The 12633-nt window shown below is 40.7% G+C and overlaps 1 protein-coding gene across 3 annotated transcripts in view; it reads right to left on the minus strand.

The window, feature by feature from the left end:
- Positions 1-3527: 3527 nt before the first annotated feature.
- GABRB3 (gamma-aminobutyric acid type A receptor subunit beta3) overlaps positions 3528-12633 on the minus strand; it is a 468239-nt gene continuing 459133 nt past the window's right edge. For all 3 annotated transcript variants that reach the window (XM_088025217.1, XM_028087275.1, XM_028087274.2), the window contains one exon: positions 3528-3869. In XM_088025217.1, the coding sequence (XP_087881343.1) occupies positions 3528-3869 (342 nt within the window). The remainder of the gene's footprint in view (positions 3870-12633) is intronic.

Raw genomic sequence — 12633 nt, forward strand, 5'->3', positions numbered from 1 at the left:
GCTGAAAATGAACACCTACAGCTGCAATGTGCCTGTCCCCTTAAAACCAGTCCCAAACATGTGGCATCACCTCTGAGTATCTCCTGGGTGAAAATGTTAATTCCAAAGCTGCACAGGGGAAAAGTGCCTTTAATCTGAATGACTGAATATGTCAAAAGTTCTGGGTGCTGGCATTAAGAACACATGATATTGCAGATGTACATGTCATCTTCAAACCAAACAGGAATATTATCATGACATACTTTCTAGTTCATTTATGATTCAGGGGGGAAGTGAATGTCTCATGGTATAGACAGTGAAACCCCTCTACAGTCCTGGGGTCGGTGAACAAGAATAACACTTGTTTTAAAGATTACTCAAGTCTTATCAGTCTTTCTCGGTAGGGATTTATGTAGTAGGGCTCTTGAGTTGTCTCAAGTATATCTGAATATGGGTAATAACAAACTGTCAGAGCAAGGTTCTTCTGTACATTTTGAGCCCCTGTGAAGCATTTTGAAAAGACAGGACTACATAGAAAATTAACTTTTTATTACGTTCAGTTGTTGAGAAAGAAATAGCATTATATTCCAAAACCAAATTTTCTCTCCTTACTCAAGATGTCTGGACGTGGGTAACAGCCACCTCACATTAATGTCAGAGGTCTGGGTTCAGAATTCACCAATACAGCTCGCTCACTGTCTCCAGTAACTATTGTGGAGTAATGAGAGGTCATTGTAACAGAACAGAGAACCAAACTCAACTCTCTTCTGTCAGCACAGAGTTCTGCTTCTCAATATTTCTCACTTTTAAAAATGGAGAAGCTATAAAATAATTTTATTAGAAGAAAAGTAATTTTCTTCTGAAATGGAGTAAAGCAAACACATACCCAAGAATCTTAAAAAGTTGTTTGTTTTTTTACAGAATATACGTTATGTATTTGTGTGTGTGTGTATGTATGTGTGTAGTTACAAACACTATTTATAGTATAGCTATTATGTTAACTTCATCGCAGTGTCTACAAAGTTGTGGATCCCAGTCTTGGTGCCAAATGCATATAAAAAGCTCAAAAGCTATTATGACTATACCATGCAAATTTATATCCAGAAAACCTTGGTAAGTAGACTGCAGCTCTTCTGAGCCCCATAGGGTCTCTGCCTTTGATAGCTGGGTACCTCAACTATGCATCAAAAAAATGTTTTGAATCATTTTTCTCCCAGAAAGAATTAATGTCACAGTTCTGAATAGTATAAATTGTACACTTAAATCAATCATTGACTACTTTTGTCCATGTTTGTTTGCATTTTGGGGTCCCTCTTCTGCATGTGGAGCTCACTCCTTGAATCACTGGATACAGAAAAAGATACCTGAAGTATTGAAAGGGATAAGGTCTTCACAAATGTCTTTTTTTTTCTTTAACATGTTAACAATGATAAGGCCACTTACAAGGTTTTTCCCAATCTGTTAACTTTTAGGATCCCTCATTGTTACCCATGAAAAAAAAAAGTTGTCAGAGAAAAGCCCACGACCACTGGCTAGTCTCCAGATAAAAATGAAACCAGAGAGCAGCGGGTGGAAGAAGATGTTGAAGAAAGGTCGGAATGAAGGAGGGGAAAGGGTATAAAACTGGTCATTGCTTCTAGCATGAGATTGTGTGGGCTATGTTTTACCTGACAGTGGGTCTTAAACTGTGACAGACTCCCACAAATTAAAGGTTGTTATGGCCGCCAAAGAAAAATCAAGTAGTGGTCAGCTTATGGTGATAGCCCACACCACATGCATCCTCAGGGAAGGTGGTGTCTCTATCCATGCAGAGAAAATGGGTGCCAGCTAATAGAGTATCAGATGAGATTTTGGTCATTGGTTTAGGATAGAACAGAGAGGGTGAGGCATATGTGGCATGTTGGGATAAAATATTAATTTAGTAGTTCTTTCCTGAATATTTTGCTTTTTTTTTTCTCCAAATGCTTAACTTCACTGTGACATCTGTTTGCACAACTGTAGTCATTTCAGTTTATGGAGGCCTGTGATAGAAATATTGTTTACAAAAAATATATCATCTCTTTTTTTTTCTTTAGAAAGATCTCATCTAAATAGTAAGTTAAGGTTGCGTCTATGAAACCGGTGCACCTTGTCTTGTTTCTACGAGCTTTAAAAAGTCCAAATACTGATGAGGCTGTGGATCAGAAGGAACCAAAAGTGAGTGTGTTTGTTGTCAGGTTGCTCTCCTTTGCCTCAAGAGAACGGTCATGGGTCACTGGGTGATGTGTGGTGTGTACTGGTCATGTTCCTGCAGCATCCTAGTTAGACTAGGAGTAGTTGGATGTGCTTATGAAATATGTCAGATACAGAAATAAAGGTATGAAGATGTTTCTTGGTTTCTGAAATTGAACAGTAGAAGTGTTTTAAGCTTCAATCTTAATTCTAGGTAACAGAAAGTAGTTACATCATGTAAAGGAAAATATGACATTGCATGCTGCCATGATAGCAAGCATTAAGAAAGAAAATTTTGGTAAATATACATATATATGCATATTATGCAAATATATTTTATATTAACATACAATGTTATAAGAGTGATTGATAACGTAAAGACAAGGGGGAAAATCATCCTAGATGGTTTTACCTTAGAGTAACAAATAACCTGAGACGTCTATGCTTTCTGTTAGATATCAGGCCTAGAAATCCATACGAGATGTGGAGTACATTTTCAGTGATTGAAATGTCAACTAAACATTGCCAAAACATGCCACTGTGTTCCTGCATGACAGGTAAGCTGGATCCACTCCAAGTGAACAAAAGAATACACTGTACAACAGAGTACTTACAATGGATGCCATCCATTCCCGATGGGTTTTCAAAAGATGGGCATTCAGCCATCAACATGGGATCTATCTAAGTTTAAGACAACAGATGAGCACACACCAGTGGCTCACTTCATCCACTAAACCAATACAGAAAAAGTAAGCCCGATAAAAGTAAACCCCATCACCAAAAAAGCTGAAAAGCCTTCGCTTAGTAAACAGAAAGGATATGAAGTGTGTGACTCATTTTAAACTAGCAATATCACTGTATGAGTTTTTGAAGATCAACTAAGAGTTTCTTTCTGATTTTTAAACTAAAACATCTAACTTATGATAATAAAAGACACATTTTGGGATGATATTGTGTTTCACGCCCTCATTCTCAAGGCATAATATTTAGACGATGCTTGTCCCTTTCAATTAAAAAAGAAAAAACTATGACTTTCTTTAATATGCATCCTGTGTTAAATTGTCCATAGCTGCAAAATGTATATATGTATGTGTATTTGTTTGAGCATACACATGGGTACTTATACCTGTGTGTATAAACATATACACATACATCCTCATATACACGTGTATTTTATATATATGCTGAGAAAGTTCACATATATATACAATTGCGTATGTATATATGTGTGTCTGTGTGTGTGTGTCTGTGTGTGTGTACAGGTATAAAAACTTGACAGGCAGAGTAATATTTCACTCAGTGTTAAATGAAGTCTTTGAAAAATCAAGTACAGTCACTCAGTTAACATAGTACAGCCAGTAAACTAAGTTGAAAAGAGAAAAAGTGAATGGAAACACGATCCTGGACCATCTGTCTATGGCATTCACATCGGTTAGATCAGGGATTTTAATTTTGAGCTGTGAAGACCTCCTCCGTAGATGGGTCTTCTTGTGCGGGATGCTTCTGTCCCCCATGTGTCGCCCATGCCCTTCCCTAGGCATGCTCTGTTTCCTGTACTGGATTCCTGAGTTGTCAAAGGGTCTTGCTGAATTCCTGGTATCACCAACACTGCCCGTGACCTCATTCATTTCATTGTGAACCTCCAGTGATGTTAAGAGAATATTTCCATGAGCATCCACCTAATTGAAGAAAATACACATCGTTAGGCACCTAGCATGCCAGTAAATCTAATTTTCATATACAAACCCAGCACAGACTTATACCATGCAATCATGTTACATACATTATGAGAAACTGCACATCTGTCAAACCCAGCACTGTTTTCGTGGAAAATGTCATTTTGAAGGCTTAACTACAGTTTAGAGATTTTATTTCCTCCATTTAGAAATTCTCACATAGGAGATTAGATTAAATAAAGGGGGCTTTTTTAAATTGACATTTCCTATTATGGATACAAGTCTTTACTGAAGACAAAATTAAAGTACAAATTCCTTTCAAGATGTTAATTTGGTATTTTAACCATTCTTCATAACTGGACACTGGATGAAAACTATACTTTCTCATCTTCTTTAGAGTCAGCTTGTCCCCCTTTCTGACTATACAAAAATATTCACACTACCATGGACAAACAAGCAAATACTCCTGTGATGAATGGACACTCCTGATGACTTTGATGGGGGTAGATACAGACTCCTACCCAAGTATGTTCTCCTTGCCCAATCCTGGCCCTGGCAGGAGGCCTCCTTTTTAAGGGCTATATTTAAGATAGACTAAAGTCCCCTCCCACACTGGAGCCAAACTTTAAAATAACATTTTATTTTGTGATAAATACAGCTTCAGACCTTTCATGGTGATGTCGATGGTCCATTTGTTTATTTGCTCGTCTGCCATGAAATTTCCACGGAGCATAACTGAGGCTAGGGGTCCCCAGTGGAGTCCTAAGTGGTTTGTAATCCCCACTCTGAGCAATGCCAACACCTCTCAGGGCCACGTGGCCCATTCCACATTCCCCTGGGTCTCACTGCTCTCCAGCATGCTTTATGTTTCTCCACCCATCTTCATTCCTTTGCTAAAGGGCCATCTTCCTTGTCCTATCTTTGTCTGTGGAAACCCTACCCTTTCTTCTGGAACTAGATTAAGTGTCTGTGGCTTCTTCCATGAAACTTTCACAAAGTTAGTTATTTTGTGGAGGAATAATTTATTAATACATATTAATTTGCATGTTCCCATCTTCTGATACTTCTTAGTTTCATTAAAGGTATTGTGCTAGATATGAAGGAGGTGAAGTGTGGAGAGAAGATTCCCAACTAAGATGCAGACCTCTGAGCAGAGCCAAGACCACAGGTGGGATGACTCCCAGACACCAAGGTAGCCCAGACACAGGAAGGGCTGCAAACATCTGGGGGCCACTCAGGCTCTGGCACAAAGGCACCAAAACAGACTCTGAGATGTCTACCCCATGATTTGAGAGTACCATTCCATTATGCTTGGGGAAGGAGAGGTGTGGTCATCAGGATGTCACCCCTTACTCCTCAGATCTGTGAGTATGTTGCCTTACATGCAAAAGGGACATTGCAAACATTGCAAAAGGGACACTGCAAACATATTTAAGCTTATGAACCTTACAATTAGGGAGATTTGCCTGGATTATTCAGGTGGGCCTAATCTAATCACATAAGCCCTCAAAAGTATAGGATATTCTCCAGCTGTAAGCAAGAGGGAAAGAGAGGTGTAGCAGAAGGTGAGAGCAGAGGGATTTGCAGTGTGACAAAAACTGGATTCTCTATTGATAGAGGGCACTGAAGATAAAGCATAGGAAGAAATGGGACAGACTCTAGGAGCAAAGACTGGCTCCAGCTGATAGCCAGGAGGGAAGAGGGGTCTCAGTCCTACATTCAGAAGAAACTGTGGTCAACAACCTGAATCATTCTGGAGATAGATCTATCCCCAGAGCCTCCAGAAGGGAACACAGCCACACAGACACCCTGATTTCAGCATCCTGAGACTCTCAGCAGAGAAACCAGCTGAGCCCCACTGCACTGGACTTCTGACCAACAGAACTGGGTGCTGTTTTAAGTGGCTACATTTGTGGTAATTTGTTGTGATAGCAATCAAAACTACTACAGGAGGAAAGAGGGAAGATTTCAGAGGAGAAATGCATTTGAGTTGGGCCTCAAAGAATGAGTAGACATTTTTCAGCAAAAAGCAGAATAAAACCATCACAAGCAAAGGCTTGAAAAATGAATGAACTGTTTTGAGAAAGGCAAACTAGCTGAGTGGGACTTTGGAGAAAATGGGTCCTAGCACATGTTAAGCTTGCAGTTGATGGGACGATGGTCATTCTTATCACTATCATTACCATCTTCCTAACATTTTATATTAAGAAAATGCACCCCCCCTGATGAACAGGAATGCACATTAGAGTCACACCAGCAAGGGTTTCTGTATATTGCATTAAGGAATTTCAACTTTACCTCCCAGGTAGTAAAAAGTAACAGTAATTTCTAGGTAGAAAAGTGACATTCTTCTGAACTACAACGCAACTGCAGAGTAAAGAGTAATAGATGCATTTGAGAGGAGGAAGTAAGGAGAGGGACCACTGTTGGTGTGCACCACACTCCTGTTTCCTTTAGCGCAGTCTGAAGGAGAAATGCCAAGAAGCTGTGAGCAAGGCTCCCCTCCTGCCACTGCAGCAAATCCCAGCACTCCCAACACGTGCTGTGTCCACATGGCAGAGGCGCTCCGCCATCACCACTCATTTCTATATCTTCTCAGTGAAGAAGGTGGGAAAGGGGTGGAGAGAGAGTTGCCTGCCATCCTGCTCCCACCTGACCTCTTGGCCTTTCCTAAGCTCTCTGCAGAAACACTCACACCAGCCATGCGGAGTGCAGGGGAGTGGGGTAGGGGCAGCAGGCACATGTTAGCCTGGGCTGTGCTCTGTTCTCCTCAGTGATGCTGCCTCTGAACTGTAGGGCCAGCAGTGCCATAGTGGGGAGACCGTGAAGACCTATGGTCTTCTTAGAATGGAGGACAGCCAGCCTGGGGATGCTGGGGAATGCAAATGGACCAAGAAGACATCCAGATACCGGGGAGAAGGCCCTTCATGGAGACCCATTCTTGGGGCTAGGGACAGAGCACTGACAGAATATTAGAGTTCTGCTTTTGTTTTTGTTTTTTAATCCAGTAGAGGGAAAAATTCAAATGGGGCTTGCATCTCAACAGTACCAGGAATGTTAGACCTTTGTAAGAATTTGGAACATCTGTTCAGTATCTATTCTTTTTGTTATCTTGCCCTGGAATGGTTAGCAGTAAAACCCTTACCAAAAAAAAAAAAAAAAATCTGTTTGCCTGTCTTCAGGATCAGTGAAGCCTCCAGTGGTTTGGGAGACAGTCTCTCACTGTAAGAAGAGATTGTAGAAGGAGAAGTCTGAGACACACATTAAGGTGTGGCTGAAAGGGAAGGGCAACAAAGGAAAGGCCAGCAAAGGAGTGGGCACAAGCATGTCCTCTGTGCAAGTAATCACTCTCCCTAAGAAAGGGGTGATTTGAACCTAGCTTTGAAAGCTATGGGCAGCTAGCTCCTAAGTCAGCAGAGAGGAGAGCACCATAGGGTCAGCTGAGCTGTCCTTCATACAAAGGAAAATTAAAAGCAGGGTTTTAGAAGAGAGAACCCTCTTAGTAGTCTTTAGATCTCACCACACCTTCCACTGTGCTTTATTCCACACAGGGGAGAACAGGATGATGAATGAGCTGCCCGGCTTGCTTGGGCATCTTTTTCTTGAGAGGGAGTCAATCAGTGTATTTTAGCACTGTAATGAATAGGTGTGATACCCTACCAAATATCTGTTTTCAAATCATGACAGGATATATATTAAGTTATCACTTAAGGAGATTAAACAAACTGAGATTACTTATCAAATCGGCTCAATTAGATCTTATTTAACTGAACGATATTTTAAATAGACCTTAAAGAGTAAGCTGAGGGGCGGAGCAAGATGGCGGAGGAGTAGGAGACCTGGATTTCCTCTGGTCTCAGGAATTCAGCTGAATAGGGATCAAACCATTCTGAACACCTACGAACTCAACAGGAAATCGAAGATAAGAAGAGTAACAACACTCTGAACAGAAAAGCGACCACTTTCTGGAAGGTAGGACGTGCGGAGAAGTGAATCCGAGGCGATATTCGGGAGGAGAGATGGCGGGGGAGGGGGCCTCCGTCGGCCGCTTCTGGCAAGTGATAGAGCCGCGAAGCACAAAATCAGAACTTGTAGAAGTTGGCTCCCCTGAGAGACGTCGCTCCAGTGGCTAAGCGGGGGATGGAACCCTCGCGGGACAGTGTGGTCTCAGGACCCTTGGGGTCACAGAAAGACCAGGGGTGCCTGAGTGCGGCAGAGCTCCCAGGTATCGGAGCAGGGAAGCCCGCTGCAGAGACGGAGCCAAGGCGTGGGCTCTCAGCTCGGGGTTGCCATAAACTGTGATCCGCGGCCCAGTTGGGCTACTGCTCCTCCAGCAGGGACCCAATAAGCGGCAGAGCTGGGGAGACTCTCCTTCCTCCCCGGGGAGGAGCGGCGTGGGAGCACACCGCAGGGATCTGCTGGGTTTGGAGACTCCACACGGGGTTGGGTGCCAGAGATAGAAACGCTCGGTCACAGGCAGGGTGAGCACGCAGTGCGGCCAGAGACCGGGGAGACGGGAGTGACTGCTTTTCTCTGGGGGTACACTGAGGAGCGGGGCCCTGAGTTCTCAGCTCCTCCGGACGGAGATTGGGAGGCCACCATTTTCACCCTGGTCCTCCAAAGCTGTACCGAGAGCTCACAGGGAACAAAAGCTCCTGAGCGCAAACCGGAGCAGCTTGCTTAGTCCGGACTCACAAGGGCGGGGCAATTCCGCCTCCAGCAAAGACATTTGGGAACCACGGCAACAGGCCCCTCCCCCAGAATATCAGCACTAACAGCCAGCAAGCCAAGACCATGTTTACCGATCAAGGAGAATGGGAGAACTCCAGCGCTAGGGGAATACTGCACATAGAATTCATGGCTTTTTTACCATAATTCATTAGTTTTTCAAAGTTAATTTTTTAACTGTTTTTTTTAATTTTCCTTTTTCCCTTTTTCAAACATCTTATCAATCCCTTTTTAAAAAAAATTTTTTTATTTTTCATTTTTAGAGTCATACTTTTATCCCTTCATAGTAGTTACCCTTATTTTTGGCATATATATATATATGTTCTCTTTTTAAAATTTTGAGATACAATTTCTTCTAACAGATCAAAATATACCCTAAATCACTAGTGTATGCCTTTGTTCTATTCTCCTGCCTGATCACATTCTCTCCCTTTTTTTTTCTTTTTTTTCTTTTTTCTTTTTCTTTTTAAATCTTCTTTCTTTTTTCAAACAACTTATCAATTGCTTTTATAAAATCTTTTTAATTTTCATCTTTATGATCATCTGCCATCCCTTCATTGTATCAACCCTTATTTTGTACATATATAAGTCTTTCTTCCTTTAAAATTTTAGCAGGCACTTTCTTTTAACAGACCAAAATATGCCCAAAAGCTAGTGTGTGGCACTGATCTATGCACTACCCTGATCATATTTGATCATATTCTGTTTTTTTTGTTTTGTTCTGTTTTTGTTTGTTTTTATCTTTTTCTTTTTCCCCTTTTTTTTTCTCTTCTTTCTTTCCTTTTCTTGTCCCCTGGTTTCACGTCTTTTCTGATTTGTATAGAGTATATTTGCTGGAGACGTTGTAAACCTGTAGGCATTCTGTTCTGTCATTCATCTGTTCTCCTCTGGACAAAATGACAAGACGAAAAAAATCACCTCAGCAAAAAGAACAAGACGTAGTACCGTCTGCCAGGCACCTACTCAATACTGACATTAGTAGGATGTCGGATATAGAGTTCAGAATCATGACTTTAAAGATACTAGCTGGGCTTGAAAAAAGCATGGAAGTTATTAGAGAAACGCTTTCTGGAGAAATAAAAGAACTAAAATCTAACCAGGTAGAAATCAAAAAGGCTATTAATGAGGTGCAATCAAAAATGGGGGCACTAACTGCTAGGAAAAATGAGGCAGAAGAGCGAATCAGCGATATAGAAGACCAAATGATGGAAAATAAGGAGGCTGAGAAAAAGAGAGAGAAACAACTACAGGATCACGAGGGCAGAATTCGAGAGATAAGCGATACGATAAGATGAAACAACATTAGAATAATTGGGATCCCAGAAGAAGAAGCAAGAGAGAGAGGGGCAGAAGGTATATTGGAGCAAATAATAGCAGAGAACTTCCCTAATGTGGGGAAGGAAACAGGCATCAAAATCCAGGAGGCACAGAGAACCCCTCTCAAAATCAATAAAAATAGGTCAACACCCCGACATCTAATAGTAAAATTTACGAGTCTCAGAGACAAAGAGAAAATCCTGAAAGCAGCTCGGGAGAAGACATATGTAACCTACAATGGTAGAGACATTAGATTGGCAACAGACCTAAGCACAGAGACCTGGCAGGCCAGAAAGGACTGGCATGATATCTTCAGAGCACTAAACGAGAAAAATATGCAGCCAAGAATACTATATCCAGCTAGGCAGTCATTGAAAATAGAAGGAGAAATAAAAACCTTCCAGGACAAACAAAAACTAAAGGAATTTGCAAACACAAAACCAGCCCTCCAAGAAATATTGAAAAAGGTCCTCTAAGCAAAAAGAGAGCCTAAAAGCAGCAGAGATCTGGAAGGAACACAGACAATATACAGTAACAGTCACCTTAGAGGCAATACAATGGCACTAAATTCATACCTTTCAATAGTTATACTGAATGTAAATGGGCTCAATGCCCCAATCAAAAGACACAGGCGATCAGATTGGATTAAAAAACAAGACCCATCAATATGGTGTCTGCAAGAGACTTATTTTAGAACCAAAGACACCCCCAGATTGAAAGTGAGGGCGTGGAAAAACATTTATCATGATAATGGACACCAAAAGAAAGCTGGGGTGGCAATCCTTATATCAGACAAATTAGATTTTAAAACAAAGACTGTAATAAGAGATGAAGAAGGACACTATATCCTACTTAAAGTGTCTATCCAACAAGAAGATCTAACAATTGTAAATATCTATGCCCCTAACATGGGAGCAGCCAATCATATAAGGCAATTAATAACAAAAGCAAAGAAACACATTGACAACAATACAACAATAGTGGGGAACTTTAACACCCCCCTGACTGAAATGGACAGATCATCTAAGCAAAAGATCAACAAGGAAATAAAGACTTTAAATGACACACTGGACCAAACGGACTTCACAGATATATTCAGAACATTCCATCCCAAAGCAACAGAATACATATTCTTCTCTAGTGCCCATGGAACATTCTTCAGAATTGATCCCATCCTAGGTCACAAATCAGGTCTCAACTGGTACCAAAAGATTGGGATCATTCCCTGCATATTTTCAGACCACAATGCTTTGAAACTAGAACTCAATCACAAGAGGAAAGTCGGAAAGAACTCAAATACATGGAGGCTAAAGAGCATCCTACTAAAGAATGAATGGGTCAACCAGGAAATTAAAGAAGAATTAAAAAATTCATGGAAACCAATGAAAATGAAAACACAACTGTTCAAATTCTTTGGGATACAGCAAAGGCAGTCCTAAAGGGAAGTGTATAGCAATACAAGCCTTTCTCAAGAAACAAGAAAGGTCTCAAATACACAACCTAACCCTACACTAAATGGAGCTGGAGAAAGAACAGCAAATAAGCCTAAACCCAGCAAAAGAAGAGAAATAATAAAGATCAGAGCAGAAATCAATGAACTAGAAACCAGAAGAACAGTAGAAAAGATCAACAAAACTAGGAGCTGGTTCTTTGGAAGAATTAACAAGATTGATAAACCCCTGGCCAGACTTATCAAAATGAAATGAGAAATGACCCAAATCAACAAAATCATGAATGAATGAGGAGAGATCACAACCAACACCAAAGAAATACAAACAATTATAAGAATATATTATGACCAACTCTATGCCAGCAAATTAGATAACCTGGAAGAAATGGGTGCATTCCTAGAGATGTATCAACTACCACAATTGAACCAGGAAGAAATAGAAAACCTGAACACACCTATAACCACTAAGGAAATTGAAGCAGTCATCAAAAATCTCCCAAGAAACAAAAGCCCAGGGCCAGATGGCTTCCCAGGGGAATTCTATCAGAGATTTAAGAAGAATTAATACCTATTCTCCTGAAACTGTTCCAAAAATAGAAATGGAAAGAAAACTTCCAAACTCATTTTATGAGGCCACCATTACCTTGATGCCAAAACCAGACAAAGACCCTATCAAAAAGGAGAATTACAGACCAATATCCTAATGAACATGGATGCAAAAATTCTCACCAAAATACTAGCCAACAGGATCCAACAGTATATTAAAAGGATATTCACCATGACCAAGTGGGATTTATCTCTGGGCTTCAAGGCTGGTCTAACATCCGCAAATTAATCAACGTGATACAATACATTAACAAAAGAAAGAACAAGAATCATATGATCCTCTCAATAGATGCAGAAAAAGCATTTGACAAAGTACAGCATCCTTTCTTGATCAAAACTCTTCAGAGTATAGGGATAGAGGGTACATACCTCAATATCATAAAAGCCATCTATGAAAAACCTACAGCGAATATCATTCTCAATGGGGAAAAGCTGAGAGCTTTTCTCCTAAGGTCAGGAATGCAGCAGAGATGTCCACTATCACCACTGCTATTCAACATAGTATTAGAAATCCTAGCCACAGCAATCAGACAACTAAAAGAAATCAAAGGCATCCAAATCAGCAAAGAGGAAGTCAAACTCTCACTCTTTGCAGATAATATGATACTGTATGTGGAAAACCCAAAAGACTCCACCCCAAAACTGCTAGAACTCATACAGGAATTC

The sequence above is a fragment of the Eumetopias jubatus genome, unplaced genomic scaffold (assembly GCF_037043125.1).
Source record: "Eumetopias jubatus isolate StellerSeaLion01/CBP00866 unplaced genomic scaffold, mEumJub1_p1.0 scaffold_7, whole genome shotgun sequence".
Classification (NCBI taxonomy): Eukaryota; Metazoa; Chordata; class Mammalia; order Carnivora; family Otariidae; genus Eumetopias; species Eumetopias jubatus.